The 18,230-nt window shown below is 52.3% G+C and overlaps 1 protein-coding gene and 1 long non-coding RNA gene across 4 annotated transcripts; one reads left to right on the forward strand and one right to left on the reverse strand.

Annotated features, from left to right (window-relative positions):
* Positions 1–380: 380 nt before the first annotated feature.
* POU3F3 (POU class 3 homeobox 3) lies at positions 381–15,489 on the reverse strand. Of its 3 annotated transcripts, none has more exons than XM_071807987.1 (2): positions 14,377–15,489; positions 381–2,660 (listed from the first exon to the last, which is right to left on the reverse strand). In XM_071807987.1, exons 1-2 carry the CDS (start codon positions 15,433–15,435, stop codon positions 2,607–2,609), a joined length of 1,113 nt encoding a protein of 370 aa, XP_071664088.1. In that variant the 5' UTR covers positions 15,436–15,489; the 3' UTR covers positions 381–2,606. The 3 variants fall into 3 exon arrangements, with proteins under 3 accessions (XP_071664088.1, XP_071664096.1, XP_065698648.1); XM_071807995.1 differs by having other exon boundaries at positions 381–2,664; positions 14,377–15,488; XM_065842576.2 differs by lacking the exon at positions 381–2,660 and having other exon boundaries at positions 12,435–15,483.
* Positions 4,449–6,658, forward strand: LOC139827831 (uncharacterized). The gene is made up of 2 exons (XR_011738860.1): positions 4,449–4,594; positions 6,349–6,658. It is a non-coding gene; the product is annotated as an uncharacterized lncRNA (long non-coding RNA).
* Positions 15,490–18,230: the final 2,741 nt, after the last annotated feature.

An 18,230-nucleotide genomic window follows, 5' to 3' on the forward strand; every position in this document is an offset into this window, starting at 1 on the left:
AGTCTGGAGCGAGCAGGGGAAACCCCCTGGGGATGCAAGCACCTCGGAAAAGCCCCTGCCACGGCCAGGCGCCCTGCCACCTATAAGCATATGTATTGTTGTACGTGTGCGAATCGCCAAAGTGTGTGTGAAGGTCAGATAGGCGATCTTGCACTGCAGCTCAAGTGGGAAGGAGCAACTTTCAGTGCTGTGCTCTTAGCGGTTTCCTGCCTTTTAAAGTGAACTTGTTCGAATGTGTTATTCAAAATGTGGTTCAGTAGTTATGCCTTCAAATTAAGTTGCTTTTCGGTCTTCATTGGGAAAACCAGACATGTGTCCTCAATTGTATAGTGTATATATATATATATATAAAAATCTACTAGGTACTTTATGATTCCATCTGGAGAAATTAAAAGCCCAGAGCTGTAATGTTTATTCTTACATAGTTTACAAAAAAAAGGGGGAAATGTGTGAGACACATGTCTCCAAATATAACCAAAGTGCTTTCCCTTCTGGTTAAAAAGTTGCATGCAAATGTTTTCATTTTAATACTCCCTGCCACCTGTACTTCGCAGGGAAACTTTTCTTGGCGTTAGTGATGAAGTACCAATGGTACTTATTAATGAATTAATTATTATTATGGCTGCTGAATTGACTTAAAGTGCTTTGGAGGCCAAACTAATCCATGTTAATCAGTTACAATTAATTGTGTTTCAGCTGCTGTTTTAAACACAGTTTCAAAGACATAGGCAATGAGGCTGTGTATGGGTTGTGGGAGGGGGAGTTGCTCCGGGGTGCTCTCCCCGGCCCTAGTACCGAGGCCTCTGCTCAGAGATTTCCTTTTAGGTTGCGGAAACCGGCGCAACTTTGTCTCGGTGCCCGCGTCAGGTCACACAAAGGTGCGAGGGACAACTTGGGTGCCAAACTTCTCTGTATCCTTCCGAAAGCTGCAAAGATTAAGGGACTCCCGGGCTGAGGAACGAATTTCCCCTGGAATTCACATTGTGGAGAGGGCAGCGGGCGTAGGCTTTGCTGTGCCGTCTTCACTTGGCCGCTTTGGTCCGGGGCTTTTGTTTTGTCGGCGGAGACAAGAAGGCATCGATGGGCAACGAGCCTGAAGGGTGCTCTGCGGGGCCCGAGTCCTCCCCAGAGAGACCGGTTGCAGCCTGTGCCCAGAACGGTTTGGGGAGACAGAAGGAGATGGAGAGGGAGAGAAGAAAAAAAGCTCCCCCGAGGGGACAAGCGGCAGCTGGTCCGGGCTCCGTGCGTGCCGGGGAGAACAGAGGGGCGGCCGCAGGGCCGAGGGCAGAAAAACCCGGGGCGTGCAGGCAGGCAGCCGAGACAACACAGGGTTGGTCACTTCCCTACCCTGCCGCCTCCCGGTCGCCCCGCCGATGGCGGGACCTGGGTGCTGGGGATGCCGGGCTCAGCGGGGCGAGCTGGGGAAGGGTAAAGGCCGGAGAGAGGAGTTGGGAGAGTTGGGCAAAGCCTAGGAAAGCCCTCGGGGGCGACGGGCCGAGGATGGGTGCCAGGGCCGCCCTTTGGGCAGTCAGTTGCAGGGTGACTCGTTCGTGCCCAACACGGCGGCTGCGGGGAAACATCCGCTCCCCGAAGGGTGAAACGCGAAAGCAGAGCGGGCCCTGGCTCAGATGGACCGGGTGATGGCTTGGGGTGGGCCCTGCAGGGCCGAGCATCGACTGTCCGAACCCCCGGGGTGAACTGGTGGCAGAGGGGCTGGACGCGCAGTTGCCCCCCTTCTGCTAGGGAAACGGCCCTTTCCATAATAATAACGACCGCCCTCCCGCCCAAAGTTAGGGACGGGAGAGCGGCGGGTTGCGCTGGAGAGAGCCGGCGGTTCCCCCCCTGGGCTGCGCGCTGCACCCGCGCCCTGCCGGCTCCTCGGCCTCTGGCGACCCCAGGGAAGGGGCGAAGGGAAGAAGGGTGACCTTCCCAGGGAGGTACCAGGTGTCACGGAGAATTGCTTGTCGCAAAAGTAAAGCTCTCCCCCCACCCCAGCTTTCAATGTGACTTTTTTCTCTTCTTCTTCTTCTTTTGTGGCAGTCCGCAGAATGGCGATTGGGAAGCTGTACTCCTTCCCATCCTCTCTGGAACTGGGTTGCTGGGATATTTTTTTTTGCTGTTTGATCTTTTTTTTCTTCTCCTGCTCCGTCTCTTCCTTAAGGATTCACCCTCTTTTATTATTTTTTCTTTATCCCATTGACTCTGCTCAGTTTTTGCTTAAGATGGGTAAGCAAAAAACCAAACAATCCGCCCCCTATGCGTGCAAACAGACTTTTCTTGGACAGCAATAATAAAAATACAAAACAAAGAAAACTTTTACCTGCAAGAGAAAACAGTGTACAAAATTATCGCACCCTCCCATCCCGTAACGAATACAGCTGTAATTGAGTGAAAATTGAGGGAAGAAATGCAATTTCCACGTGGGAACGGAACAAATAAGGTGGCAGCAGGCGACCGGGTGGGTAGGACATCTCTTTCCTTCTCATCACGCGTGGAATCGTTTTCTCCAGCTAGGGCGGGCACTGGTGTTCTCGCAGAGGTGGAGGAAACGAATCGCCGGCTATCCTCTATCACAAAAGCAGGCTGCATTTGATGAAATACGGGCATTAAACAGACTTTCTCACCCTCCCGATTTTACTTGTTTCCTCTGGCTGCTGAACCTGTCTGGTCAAAAAAAAAAAAAAAAAGCACTTGCGTTTGCGGCGGCACTTTGTCGTCGGGGCAGCACACCCGTATCAGATTATTGCCGGGGATTTATTTGCATGCAGCTGCAAAGCCGCAACCCGGCTGCTGACCGCTGTGCATAAAGGGCTGCCGGGGCCGGCCCTGCCCGACCGCCGCGACTCCCAGCAGGAGCACGGCCCGGGCACGCCACGGGGGCCCAGGGCGAGTGGGGAGGATTTGGGGGTGGGTTTTCTTCCGACACAGCCCCGGGAGGGTGGTCACTGAGCTGGCAGAGGCCAGATCCCCAGCACAGTAAGAGTCTGCAGGTGTGTGAAGGGGGGCGGCACCCCGCAGGCCCCCTCCCCACCGCCCCAAAGGCAGCCGCAGCTCCCGCTGGCCTTTCTCACAAGCACCTCGGAGAAAAGCTTCCACTAGTACATATGTCCCGGGAAAAGAGAACCGGTGGCGGATCTTCGGGATTTCTTAGCGCTATTTTCAATGTTTCGAAATTTGCAGTCATGTTAATGTTCTTTTTCCTCCCCTTCTCTCCTCTCTTCAGCCCAGTAGCGTCTGGTAGCGTTTGACAAGGGAACTCTTAAGCTTTGAAGCTTTAGGCTCAAAACACCTCCTTCGCTAACCCCTGTGTTCCCCCACACACACCCCCACGTCCCGAGGTTAGATTTGACAGGATCTGGGGTAGATGCATTTGTCTCCTAAGGCCTCCGACTATCCCGGGCTATGCCATCAGATCTCCTTCATCTTTTCTTGGAGAGCCAGGCGAAGGCGCAGTGTTCCCTGGGCTTGAACTTGCTCCCCTCCGAACGCAGCGGGAACAAAAGCTGCCCCCGAAGCAGGGCTGGCTCGGAGGCAAGCCCCGCGGCAGGACTGCCGTGGCCTGGCCTGGCTCTCTCTCCGCGTGGAGAAGAAGGAGGTCAAACCAACCCCCCGCAAACTTTAGTGGGGTCTCCTGTCCGTCCTTCTGCCTCGAAGGCCAGCATGGGGCTGTAGAACGGGAAGACAAAACTCTGTGCGGGAAGCTTATTTTGACAGAGGAAAGAGACGATCCCACTCCACGCAGGCTCCTTCGACCGGGCGTGAGCAGTGAGCCTGCCCCGGGCGTTTTTGCCAAATATGAGGGACTAAGGAGCGGGCTCCGCCAGGCAGCGAGCAGGCAGGGCGGGCAGCGTCGAGTGGGCCACTCCACGGGGAAAACCGCCCTGTGGGGGCGAAGCTGGAAGGACAATGGAGATTGCACACACACACAGACGCGCTCACTCATCACCCCCTCCCCGCTTCCCTCTCATCCCCACGGCGGTGCATGGGGATGTCGCGCTGCCCCTGGGCCAGGCCACGCCGCGCGGGGGCAGGGGGTGAACCCCTTCTGCCTGTTAACAGCCGGGGAGCGGGGTTGCGGACACGGCTGGGGCGGCCAGGGGGACAGCCCACCCCGCCGGACCGCCTCGTCTAACATGGAGCGCCCCCCGGGTGCAGCCCGGCAGCGGGAAGGATCGGGCCGGGCTGCGGAGACAGAGGAGCGCAAGTCCCTTCGCCCTCCTCAGAGCATAGGGGGTGGTTATACAATCCCCCTTCCCCTGGAAACTGGGGAACAGGGGACCAGGAGTGTTTGTGCACACGGAGACGCACCCGTGGGCTGCAGCAGGCAGCCGTTGTCGGGAAGCGGGTCATAGTAAGAGTGGTCAGGAGAAGTGGAGGGAAAGGCAGGAGGGGATGAAACCATTCGCAGGCTCCGTGCAGAGCGGGGCGGGGGGTGAGGGTGTTGTCATCTTTGTTTTGGTTGTGTTGTTTTGTTTTCCAGGGGATTTGGGACAATAGCTGGAGTGGATTATTCATTCCCGTAGGCAATACTTGCCTGTATGGGCTTCAGGATGCAGTTGGAGGCTCGGAAACAAAGCGGGCATCTAATGTCAAGGTAACTGGTCCCCTTCCTTTGTTTATGCTATTGTTAATGACGGGGCTCATTCAGCCCTGGCCTCAGCCGTCCTCTATGGCATTAATACGGACTTGAGAGAATAGGCAGGACTATTAAAAACCAAAATCAAAACCCGGAACGACAGCAGAATCCAGCCCAAGCCCAGTTCTTCACATAAAACACGGCTCTTCTGGGCTGCTAAGAATGATATCTCCTGGTATTCAAAGAAATACACATACTGTTCATAATATTAAACATGTCAGCATCCATTGTTAACACCTAGGGGAGACACCATAACCCTGTCCTTCAATCCAAAACCAAAAGGGAAAGAGCATTATTTTGAAATACCCACTATTAGAGCATGAGGGAATTCTCATGTTTTAATGTTAAAAAAAAAAAATCTAGCAAAATAATTCTTTTCATTACAATGATCTAAACGTATCAGAAACCTGAGTGTTTATTGACTCATTTGCTTCTTCTTGAGGTAGTGGATGGTATTTAAAGTTCAACATTTCACACAGCTCTTTGTTTAGTTTAATTTCCTTGGCAATCTAGGTGATTTCAGTAAACTGACTTAAGAATTTTGGTACACATCTGAGTATGGATTTGCACAGAGAAGGCGGCAGAGAATATTTTATTATTTTAGGAAGAGAAGGGAGTGTATGTTTGCATGTATGTGGGGATGTGTGAGTGAGAAAGAGAGAAAAACAAATGGAGAGCCTTGTACCTTGCATTTGTTCTGTGGCTTTAGCATGGACTTCAGAACAGATATCTATCAGATCTCTCTGAGAAATATCCCACTTGGGCAGATGGGCCCATTTTCAATGAGAGATCCAGAAGAGGAAAGAAATGTGTTACTGCAGCACAATTCCTCATCAACCCATTTCCCCCTCCACCCCCTTTAGAAAGATTAGTTTCAGCTCTGCTATCCTGGGCCCATTTTCTGTCGGGGAAGGGATATAATAATGATCAATGCCCAGCACTTCTCATTTCTTTTGTACTTGGTAAATACTCACGATGTCTCAAACTTAGAGGGGAGGTAGAGAGATGAGGTGAAGCTCAGCTTCAGAGGATGTCCACATCCTCTGGCTTTTACCAGCACTCACACAAGTGGGGGAAATATCCAGACAACTAAACCAACCCTCTCAGAAGACCCTTCAGCTCACATTTCCCTCACAGCCACGCACTTGCTTTTTGTATTTTACCTGCCTGCTCGGTGAAGTAGTCAACATACATCAGCCTACCCGGGTTTATGTGAATGTACTCCAGTTGGAAGTGGAGACTGGAGTTGTTGAGCAAACAGTTCCCGCTCAGCTGTAGCGAGGACTGAATGCTGTATAGTCAGCTCTATAGAGCACTGGCAGGGAAGTAGCACCAAGCATTTCCAAAACTAATAACAAAAAGGTTACTATATATAAAACGTTTATACAGCCCACACTGCCTCAAGTTGTTTAAATTTTGGTTTGATGCACATAAATATAGAAGCCATGTGGTTCCTCATTAGTTGGTCCCTGCTTTTTTAAATCAATTCATTTCAATTTGAAAGGACAGCCCTGGACGCAAGACAGTCAACAACTCTTTGGCTTTCTCCTCTCAACGTGGACCTCAGGAAGGAATAGCATCTGTCTTTGTCATTTCACACGCATCTTTCAGATCCTTGATGTTGTGTTTAAGAGCAGGCCTACTACCAGTGAGGGTAACAGCCCACAGCTGCTTTCCCCTTTCTAATCCATTTTTCTCCCTTCTCTTCCCAGGCTCCTTTTGAGGAAGAAATGATTCTACCGGTACCGCTTACTTGAGCTTTGCAGAGCATGGCAGAGCAGTCTGATCTGAAAGCACTGTCCCTGTGAGCAGGAACTCTCCTCCATATCACATGCCTTGAAAGAAAGGCAGTGAGAGGACACTTGGAATGAGTGGGGCATCTGGCATCAAGGAGCAGTTGATGCTACTGTGGAGGAAAGTTTGGTCCCAAACCAAATAGTTTGTGGCACTCACTACTGTTGTCAAATAGATTTGAACCATCCCAAGTCTAAAATAAAGATCGCTGCTCTGGTATGCCAGTGAGATAGTCTTGCTAAACCTTCCCTGTTTGTGTGTAAGGTATCAAGCTGAGGTAACGCTGCCTTTTCACCATGCTGATGTGCGCAATAGGAACAATTCAGAAAAGTTCTGTTTAGCTTTTTTTCCCTTGTACTTGAAAATATACATACTATCTGAAACAAGCCTATGTTTAAAGGTAGAGTTTTCTACATGTGAGTGGGAAACATATGTACTGGCACAATTCAACCACTTTGTAAGGTCTGTGCTTGGATTTTGGCTTGTAATCTCAACTCTGTTAGAAAGAGAGACAGGCAAAATGGAAGGGAATGTGGTTATTTATGCTATAGCCTTGTGATACTCGTCCTATAACCATTGGGGAGAGAAGAAAAACAGACTGCTAAAGCTTTCGGTGAGCCTGAGTTTCAGGGGTACTCTATACTTCACAGGTTCTCACTTCACTGTCTTTCTTCCTCTTCCCCCCCCCCCCCTTTTCTTTTTGTCTGCTGTTCTACTTTCTAAAGTGAGTAGAGACTAAATCCTGCTGAGAGAGAAAGCTCCCTCCAACACAAACTCACGTTTGGAAAATGCCTACCCCCTTCCACCACCCCCCTTCAAGCCATCCTCCCCCTTTCAGGGGAGAAAAGAAAACCTTAAAAAGAGAAAGAGAGAAGGGGGGAGGGATAGGGGACCCCCTGATTCCTGCACAACTCGGACAGATCGGCAAGTTCCCCTTTCCCTCCTGCAGACAAACCCCATCGGGAAAGAAAAAAAAAAAAAAGCCAAATCACCAGCAACAAAACACTACATGTCTGAACTTTTAACGTGGCTTGAGGTTTTTACAAATCAGGTTCAATTTTAGTACTTTCAAGGGATGGGGAAAAAAAAAAGGGGGGGGGGGGGAAGGAAAGAGGAAAGTTAGGAATTAACTCTTTGTTACTACAAAAGCACCACAATCAACACCCCCAGCCATCAGTAAAAGCAGTCAGCGGCCCCTGCAACCGGTATCCTGTCCCAAAAGTAGCCCTTCCCGCTGGCAGTTGCTCGCAGACAATGGCAAGGGAAGAGAAGCAGCTCCGGGCTCGATTGCCAGCACCCTGCACTGCCGCCGTGCCCCAGGGCTCCCGCCCGCTGCCGCCTTGCGGAGCGGGGCCACCCGCCCTCCCAGCCCTGCGGGGGGAACCAGTCCTGCCTGAAGGCTTCGGGGCTGGCAGGGAAGATCTTTGGTACCGCTAAAGGCATATATTTATACACACTCACACACGTATATATATCACACACACACATCTTTATATATAGATTTATATGTAGGTGTCTAGCCTATGTTTAAATAATCCTATCTATACACACAGTCCCCCTCTGATGAGGTCGTTTTCCCATGTAGACGAGATTGACTGCATAATGCCAGAATCTAACGTCAAGATCTTATCTGCACCGATCTAAGAGCAACAGAAAGTAAATGTTAGCATAAGGGGAAATAAATTTTAGAGAGAAACATTCAAGAAGGTGTCCCTGAAGGCTTCTCTCCTGCCCTCCCCAGCCGAAGTACCCGCGCACTTTATGACAAAGACAACCATTTCGGCGCAAGAGACTCTTGCTTTAGAGCAAGGACAGGCTGCACCCTAGATCGTGGGGCTGTGCCTAGCTGGGTCTGCACCTTGACATTTTTAATCCCCTCTTCCCTTTCCTGGGTGATGCTCGCCTCCCTAACGCTCTGCGCGGCTGAATTTAATTTATTTATTTATTTGTTTATTTATTTATTTATTTATTTTCTCCATGTGACTCCAAATGTCTTCATGCTTTTCGATTTCAGAAAACTCAAAACGGAAGGGGAGATGCTACTTGAAAAGTGTGACTCAAAAAAAGATTTCACTGTATAGCCATCAGTAGCGCCAGGAGACAACTCCATTAAAAAAAAAAAAAAAAAAAGAAAGAAAAAAGTAGTTTTCTACTACTCTTGAAAGGCCGTTATTTTTTACATCGCTTTTAGGAAGATAGATTAACAAAACATCACATTTCAAGCCACTCTGATCTGTAATTAAATGGAGGAGCCGGTTTGTATTCTCCTATGGCTTTTACAGAAGTTGCAGTGATCCAAAGTCAGGTTGCTGTGTCAGAGTGGCATTTTTATTAATGAGAATACAAAAAGCTTGCATATTCTTAGCCCGGCTTGAATTTAGTTGCTAAGCAACCGCTGTATGGTAATTCATCCGCGAAATTTAAATCTTGGAGAAAGGATCCTGCGTTTTGCTGAATGGCCGCCACGAGGAAAACAACTTGTGGGACCCGCAGCAGCTGCTGCCGCGGCACCGCACCGCCCGCCCGCCGGCTCCCCCGGGCCGCCCGCCGTCCCGGGCCGGCCCGCCGGGAGCACCGGCCCAGCCGCCCCTCCCGGCCTCTCCTCCTCCCGGGGCGCCCCGCAGGGAGGCAGCACGGCCGAGCACTGGCGTCCTTCCCGTCGCCGATGCCCTGCACCAGCCGTCCACGCGTGGGCAAACGCGGCGCCCCCGTTTCCCCTTGAGAGGTGCGGCCCGGGCTCCACCGCAGCCGCCCCCGGGGAGGAAGGACGGAGGGCGGGACACAGGTCCCGGTGCAGCCCCGACGGCGCGGCCCCGTGGGCACCCCCGAGGCCCCGGCTGCTCCTTTGGCGTCGAGGAGGACAGGATCGGCGTCGAGCCTTCCCCCGCTCGGCCTTCACCCCTCGGGTTTTTGTCTCGCCAAAGCCTCTCAGCCAAAAAAGCTCCCTACTGCTGTGTCATTGACACCGCGGGGCCGCTCGCCGCCTCTCTCTCCCCTTTCTCCCCGCCGCCTATTGAAGGGCTGCGCCCGCTTCATTATTCCAAACTGCAACTGAAAATACCGGTGGGGTAACCGCCTCCCTGCACCTCCACCGATCGCTCACCCATCCATCTCGCCACAGGCGACCAAAGCTCCTTGTCATCCCTGGTTTTAGCAAAACCGGTCCCTGTCCTAAAGTGCTCACTCCACGCCTGCCTTCGAGGCCGGGACTTGTTGCATCCCTTTTAGAGTTTGATTAATTACTCTGGAACTTAAGCAAACTAAAGTACATGTAGCGAAGAAGCTCACGCCTACAGTTTGGTCCTGCAGCCTGCCAGTTACAGAGGTAATATTTACGCTCTCGTGCAAATCGGAACAAGTATCTCTGCACCTCAAAAAGGTATCCCTGTATAAATATATAGAAGTATCGATTTTGCTGTAGCTTGAAGATGTTGATCATTTATTACAAAAATAAACGAATAAATACAACAATATATTGTTGCTTTCAACAGGATAAATATTTTACAAATATATAATTTAAAAAACAAATTTAACTGTTAAAATTATTTAAAATATCACACTTATTGATAAAATTATCAATAGCATATACTGCATTTCATATCAGAACCAATGATTCTCTAAACGTTCCATTTAAAACCATTCATACAAAACAAGTTATGAGCATTGTAATGTGCAAACACGAGTCACTACATTAAAGCATAAGGATTCTGTAAAGATCCGATAGGAACCGCTGCGTTTTTTAAACCAAGGTAAACCTCTTTGCTAAATTCCGAAAAAACTGAGGATCAACAACAGTGAGATGACTGTTTTAAATACACCTGAAAATAATTTATTGTATACAGACTAGATGGGGGAAGGATGGGATAGGAGTGAGAAGACTGGTGTGTAGTAGAGGACTGCAGGATATGAAAATGTAAACTATAAATAATCACATCTCGGGATTACCCAGACTGATCAAACATAACTTTGTAAAATATTTGGCTTTCTTTTAGGTAGGAAAAAAAAAAAAAGAGTAAGGAAAATGATGCCGACTCAGTTACCAAGCACAGAACACTGATATTATAAATGAATACACTTACTAAATTCATTAAGAGATCTGGCGATATATAACAATATTTTCATTATTTACACGTGTAACAATATAACCCTTAGCGCAAACCTTCCCAGTTATTATCTATCTCTTGTTATCTCATAGACTCACAACCCTGAAATTCCTAAATACATTCAAAGGATTCAGTTTCTCGGAGGCGGGGGGTGGGGGGAGCGCCCATGGCCTCACTTTTTGTGCATAACAAGTTCGCGGAACAGGCACATTTTGCCAGTCCCTCCGACCAAACGTTACTCCTCCAGCCTAAACCCAGCTTTTCTTAGGCAGCAACCCGCAAAGCTTGCCTTTTAATAGAAACCAGTGTGAAGCCTAACGTTGGTTCTTTGTTGCCATCCAAATCCAGTAATCAAATACCGCTCGGAAATTTAAATAGACCTTCTCCGTGTCTAATAAACCGCTCCCCTTCATGTGTGAAAAACAGGATCCCACCTCACGTGTCAGTGGTACTCGGTACCCGGAGAGGAGCCCGGCTCTGCCCGCCGGCCTCCTGAGCCCGTCCTTTCCCCCCCCGAGCTACAAAATTAGCCAGGAGCTTTTGCTAAATCGAACAAAAGAAAGAGCGTCCCTTACTCTTTCGGGTTTTCTTTCCCTTTGTTGGGTTGGGGTTTTTTTTTCCAGACCCACCCCCCTCTTCCCCCCCCCCCCCCGCTTTCTTTTCCGTGTCAGTAGGGCCTTTCGGATTTCGCAAATCAAACCGACGGTGATATTTACTACGGGCTGGTGTTAAAATAATGCATCCCGGTGCACGGCTCTCAGGTTGGATTTGATTTATGGACTGACACAAGGCCTATCTGAAAGGAAGAGATGTTTGTTGTTCCTAGAGCAGTTTTCTGGGGGTTTAACCTCTGCCCCAATAGCACGTAGAGAAGTAAGGCGGGGGGGGGGGCGCGGAGGGCGGGGGGAAAGGGAGAGGAAGGTGAGGAAGGAGCCACGGACGAGATGGATCATGAAAGAAAACCTTATTCTCCGGTAGACTACCGATGGGGGACGGGTGACGGCGTTAGATGAAGCTCTCTAGTTCCCACAATCTCCCCGCTTCAAAATGAAGAGAGTTGAAACAGTCATTCACTTGCCCCTATATTGCAATAAATTATAGCCGATAAATATGACAGGCTAGCTAGTGCATCTGTTGGCATCTCCAACGTTACCAACACACGTGTGTGTTTGTAAAGAAGGTATGGCAGCGCTACGGCAGAGTGGAGGAGAAAATTAGACTATACCACTTCACACCCCATAGAAAAACCCTAAAACAACATCAACAACAACAACAACAGCAACAACAGCAACAACAGATATGGTGAACTAGGCGGACCGCATGTAGGATGCTGAAAGTATTCTATATGTCCTTCGGGAGGAAAAAAAGTACTTTCTCCTTGCATTATAAAGATAAATTAAATACAAATATTCATAGAGACATAAAATGCGTCAAAATAAATTACATCTGAGCCCCTCTCCCCACCCAAGCCTCAGTTTGAAAAACGAGAAAACAAGACTGAACTTTTGGAAACATCCCTGCTCTCAGCACCGGCCATTCGCGACCAGCAGGCAGACTCAGGCATCGCCCTGACCGGAGCGCAAGCCTCCAGCAAACCGACACAGCCTTTTTTCTTGGGGGAAGGTTGCCTTCACTATCTCTAATCTCGCCTTCCTTCCCCATGGCACGGGTCCCTGGGTTGATGGAAGAGGCCACGGACTCCGTCCCGGCAGAGGGACAGGCAGAGGGTGGGTGAGCCCAGTGCCGGGCAGGGATGTGGGAGGGAGGGCGGCAGCCAGCGGGTTGGACCCCCTCGGTATTTCTCTCACTTCGGCATTTGCATCATTTCCCTTCAGAGAACTTTTTTTTTCTTTCTTTTTTTTTTTTTTTCGACACAGTGTTTATGCATCAGACACAGACTATTTCATTCTAACAAATTTATTTTCTCAATCAGCTCTTACGGAATCACTACTCAAATTAAATTACAATCAAATTATCACATCAAAAGATACCCTTATTACCTAACAACTGTCCATATTTTCATTTCATTTTGATTTGTGCTCGTCTGAAAAAAACACGTAATACAAGATCTGGGGAAAAAATAAATTACCGTTTTGCAGCAGTTCATAGGTATTCTGAATAAAATATTAAAAGAAGTCATTTAATGAAAATATAAAGCAAATTTTTTTAGATCAACAACGGATCTAACAATTCTATATTGCCGTCTTTTTGAAAAGTCTGTTTATTAAAACCTACCAAAAACACTGCTTGGAAATGGCAGTATTATATAATCACATCCACAGCACCCATTCAATCAAAGTTGGCAACGGATTTAGGAGAGGAGAAGTTCAGATAAGTGCAGCTGCAGATGCTCAGTCCTTCTAAATCCCTTTATCTGAATCAGTCCAGAAATAAAAAATAAAAATATTAATAAAAAAAATATTAGCAGTGGATTTTTTTTGTTATGACTCTTCCATGATGATTGGCAGCCGTCAGGAGCAGGACTTTGATAGCCCTAAATTATTTCCCTTTCTCTCGCTGGTTCCCTTTATTCATGCAAAGTCCTTCTACAGACCTCGAACTTTAGGGACCAACAACCTCTCCTTCTCCCACCCTCCCCTCCCGGCGTCTGTGTGTGTCCCCCCCCTCCCCCTTTCTCCTCAGGGTCAGTTTTTCGGCGTTCGGGCATTTATTTCCATATTTTTGTTCTATAGCTATACCTATATATATAGATAAATATATATATATGTATTTGCTTCCTTATGCAGTCTGCTTGGTTTTAGTGCTGTGTGCATATTTTTTCTTTTTGTGGAAAAAGTGGCCCCTTTCACTTTGCAGAATCTATAGATATATAGATATATATGTTTTCACAGTGGATGTCTGCCTTGCACCAAAATTCTACGGTTTGGCCAAGAAAAACAGGGTGTTGGAATGCAGCAGGCACCCTCAGATTAACCAGATTATTTTACTTCTGCTTCCCTTTTTTGGATTCCTCCCATTAAAAAAATACAAACAAACAAACAAAAAAAAAAAAGAGAGAAAGGAGAAAAAAGTTTCCGTGATTCATAGAAGAGAGCCCTTTTGGGGATAGGGGAGAAAGTGCGGGGAGAGGGGGGAGGAGGGGAGAGAAGAGGTGCAGACATCAGTGGTGTTTCTCGCTGCGAGAGGGGGATAATTTGGAGAGTGGAACATAAAAAACCAATAATAATAATTAAAAAAAAAAAAAGCCCAAGTCCACCCGCCCAAGCCCTCAACCCACAACCAGCGCCCGGCACATCTGCAGTTTTGGTGCATTACGCATCTCCACCCCGTTTTCCCAACGCGGTCTAAACGCTCTTGCTCGGATCGACCTTCTCCACCGCTCCCTATTGGTATCAATCTTATATATATATAGATGCACGCATATATCCATATATATATAAACACAAGCAGTCTGAACGAGCCTGGATCGTGTGTGTGTGTGTGTGTGCGTGCGTGTGGGTGAGCGTGTCTGTGTGAGTGTGCGGGTGTGCGCGGCGGTGCCGGTGGCGGTGCCGGTGGTGGTGGCCCGGCCCGGCCCGGCCCGCGCTGCCCCCGCGCCCCCCGGCCCGCCCGCGGTGCCCCTCACTGCACGCTGGTCTGCAGTCCGTGGTGAGGGGGCGGCGTGTCGGAGTTGACGGTGCCGACCTGGGAGTAGACATCGTCGGGGGTCTGCTGCTGGATCCCCGGGGGGGTCATCCGTTTCTCTTTCTGCCTCCGATTGCAAAACCAAACCCTGACCACCTCCTTCTCCAGCTGCAGGCTGTCCGCTAGGTTCGTAATCTCCTGGGCGGAGGGCTTGGGGCATTTCAGAAAGTGGCTCTCCAAGGCCCCCTTGACACTCACCTCGATGGAGGTCCGCTTCTTCCTCTTCCTGCCCTGGGCGGCGATCTTGTCGATGCTGGTGGGGCTGCCCGTGGAGGAGTCGGCTTCCTCCAGCCACTTGTTCAACAAAGGCTTCAGCTTGCACATGTTCTTGAAGCTGAGCTGCAGGGCCTCGAAGCGGCAGATGGTGGTCTGCGAGAAGACGTTGCCGTAGAGGGTGCCCAGCGCCAGCCCCACGTCGGCCTGGGTGAAGCCCAGCTTAATCCGCCGCTGCTTGAACTGCTTGGCGAACTGCTCCAGGTCGTCGGAGGTCGGCGTGTCCTCGTCCGAGTGCGGGTCGTGGCTGTTGACGCCGCCGTGGTGCGGCGGATGGTGCCCGGGGTGCTGATGGTGGTGATGGTGGTGGTGCCCGGGGTGCTCGCCCAGCTCCGGCGTCTCGCCGCGCACCAGCCCGGGGTGCACCAGGCTCTGCCCGCCGGGGGGGGGGCTCAGCATGCCGTTCACCGTGAAGCCCCCGGGCTGCGAGTAGAGGAGCGACTGCTGCTGCTGCTGCCCGCCGGCCATGGAGGGCAGGTGGGCGGCCGCCGCCGCCCCCCAGGCCGCCGGGTGCCCCTGATGCGGGGGGCCCAGGTGAGGCGGCCGGTGGTGCAGCGCCGCGCCCGAGTGCAGGTCGTCGCGCCCGCCGCTGCCCTTGACGTCGGGCGGCGGCGGCGGCTGCTGGGGACTGCCCGTCATGCCCACGGGGCTGCCGGACCAGGGCGAGCCCGCTTCGGCGGCTGCGGCGGCGGCGGCGGCGGCGGCGGCGGCGGCGTGGGGCAGGGCTGTCACCCACTGGTGGGCATGGCTCAGCATATGGCCGCCGTTGCTGGCGGCCATGGCGCCCGGCATGAAGTCGCTCTGGACCATCTTGGCCGCCGGGTCGCCGCGGTAGCCGCCCGCCACCGAGGTGACGGCCACGCTGCCCGGCTGCATGCCGCCGCCACCGCCGCCGCCGCCGCCGCCCGAGTCGGCGTGGACGATGGAGCCGGCCGCCAGGATGCCGTTGCCGGGGAGGTAGGGGTTAGAGGTGGCCGCGGCCATCCCGCGCCCGCCGCCCGCCGCTCGCCCCCGCCGCGCCGCCGCCGCCGCGCCGCCGCCGCCGGCTGCCGGGCGCCCGCCGCAAGCGCCCTTGCCCGGCGCTGCCGGGGCCGCTGCCGGGGCCGCCGCCCGCGCCGCCGCCGCCTTCCCAGCCTCGCCGGGGCGCCGGGGCGCGGGGTTCACCTGCTAGCGCTCCGCGGCGCGCTCTGCTCCGCTCGTCCGCCGGCCGTCCTGCCTCCGCTCCGCGGCGCGCTCTTTGCGGTCGCCGGCTCTCGCTTCGATTGTTATTATTATTATTTTTTAATCGTTTTTCTTTTTTTTTTCCAAAAGAAGAAGAGAGAAATATTTAGCTGTACATATATTTTTCCTCCGCCTTCCTTCTCGCCCGAGTTTGCTGCTCGCAGGGAGGAAACCAAACAAAGGCTAAAAAGCGAAAAAGAGGGGGGGGGATCAAAAAGCCCCCGTGTCTTCTCCCCTCTGCTCCCCTAGGAGTACATCTCCACCTCTCAGCCTTTCCCTCTCAGAGTGAAACTTTTCCTTTTCTTCTTCCTTTAAGGCTTTGTGTTTGGTTATATTTTCCTTTTTCTGTCTCTCTCTCTTGTCTTTCTCTCTCTCCTCGACTCCTCGATCTCCTTTTGCTCTTTTATTTGCAAGTTTTGTTGGTGTCCTAAGAAAACTTCCTGTGATGATGATGGTGGTGATGGTGGTGATGATGCATTTCTCAAAGTTGTGCTGTTGCTGGAGCACTTTGTCCCCTTTGAAACAAGAGTCCTGACGGAGCCTTCTTGCTAGAGTCACGCTCTGGATAAGACATTTTTTCTCTCTACCTTTCCTTTAGGCAGTTGGAAAAAAAAAAAAAGTAAAAAAAAAAATCAAAAAGTTGAAATTTCTCGTTACCTCGCGAATTGTTTCTCTCCCTCTCCCGCTCTCTCGCTTGGTTTGTTGTTTTTTTTCTTTCTTTCTTTCTTTTTTTTTTTTTTTGGTGTTTGTTTTGCTTTTTATTTTAATTCCAGCAGTTGGTCGAGGGAGGAGGCGGAGGAGGAGCGCCTTGGTGGAGAGGTGTGTGTATGTGTGTGTGCATATATGGTATCCTTTATACACTAACTCCAGCGGGGAAGTTGGCTGCCGGGCTGGCAGCGCGCACTGGCGGTGCCGGAGTCCCGCCGCTCGCCTCTCCCCGCCTCCCTCTCCCGGGCCGTGCCCGCGTCCTCCCTCCCTCCCCTTCCCTCCCTCCCTCTCCTCTTTCTCTCCCTCCCTCCTCCCGCTGTCTCCCGCCGCCGTCGCCGCCCGCGCCGCCACCACCCGGCCCCGCCGCGAGGAAGCCGGCCGCCGCCGCCCCCACCGATTGGCTGCTGGCCCCGTGACGGACAGCCTGCCGCCGGCCGCGCGGCCCCCCTTCCGGCCGTTCCGATTGGCTGCTTTTTAATTTAGGCAAAGTGGCGTCGGAGCTGGAAGTCGCCCCCCTGCCTTCCCCCTCTTCCCCCCCCCCCGCTTCCCTCTATCCCTCCTCCCTCTCCCCTCCCTCCTTTCCTTTCCCCCCATCCCTCCTTGCCCTCCTCCCTCCGCCTCTTAACTCTTCCCGTCCGGCGGACACACGCACCTCGCAGCTCTCCCTCCGCCGCACGGGCAGGGGCGAGCGCGGAAGCGGGGGGAGGGAGGATAATAATTAATAATAACAACAACAATAATAATAACAATAATCACGACGCCAAAGCCGAGCGAGGGGGGGAGCGGCGCGGATGCCACCCCCATGCACACTTATTCCCCGCCCCGGCATTGCCCGCACCGGCAGCGAGATCTGCCCCCCCCCGCCGCCGCTCTGCCCGCAGGCGCCCGCCCCCCGCCCGCCCCCTCCTCTCTTTGTCCGCCCCCGCACCCCAGGGTGCGCTCAGGCCCCCGGCCGCCCGCCCGCAGCCGTCACGCCGGGAGGCCGGCCCGGCAGCCCCGGCGAAGGGCCGCCCCGTCGGCGGGGGAGGCGGGGAGGCGAGCCGGCGGCCGGGCTTGCCCTGCGAGCTGCGATCTCTCGCGGGGACCCGGCCCCGCGGCATGAAATGCTGTATTATTTCTCGTCCAGCGGAAAGAGTTAAGGGGGGCGGGGGAAGGCGGAGGAGCGAGGGGGAGAGATGCGACCGAGCGGAAACGCTGCGCACAGGCAACCTCAGTGAACCACGGAAAAGAGAAAGTGGCAACAAAAACAAGGGCGAATTGAACGCTCCTCGGGGACCGCCGGTGCAATAACACCGTTCGGACATCCAGGGGACACGGCGCTGCTGGTGACCGTGCCGCACTGTCCCACGCACGCCGCCCCGCACACGCTTCCCTATGGGAGGGCTGCGCGAGGGCCCGCGCAGGGAAAACACGCGCGGGGTGGGCATTAAAACGAGGAGCTTCAGCCCCCGCCTGGTCCTGCCCGCCCCGCTCCCCTCCTCCGCAACCTGAATTATTCGGCCCTGGGAGGCGACAAGCTGCCTCCCGCTCTTCGCGCTCCTCCGCGCCCGCGGAGCGAGTCCCGCCGACCGCCCGGCAGCCGGTGTTGAGGGCTCCGTCCAGCCCTCGGCTCGCACGGCACCAAATTACCATAGTAGGTAGGTTTAGAAAAAACATTAAAGAGAAGCGTACGGGTCTGAAGGGCACTGGTAACTAAACCCCAAACATAACGATTTTTTTGTTGTTGTTGTTCCCATGAGTCCTCCAATGGTTTCTTTTTTATATATAAAAGATCCAACACAGATTTCATTGAATAAATCTGAGATCTCCAGGTGCAGACGTTTGAATAGTCAGTGCCAGAACCCCATGTT

Source organism: Patagioenas fasciata, chromosome 1, assembly GCF_037038585.1.
Source record: "Patagioenas fasciata isolate bPatFas1 chromosome 1, bPatFas1.hap1, whole genome shotgun sequence".
NCBI lineage: Eukaryota > Metazoa > Chordata > Aves > Columbiformes > Columbidae > Patagioenas > Patagioenas fasciata.

Excerpts from the sequence above, each read along its gene's own strand:
- POU3F3 (XM_065842576.2), bottom strand. The coding sequence starts at position 15,435 with ATGGCCGCGGCCACCTCTAACCCCTACCTCCCCGGCAACGGCATCCTG.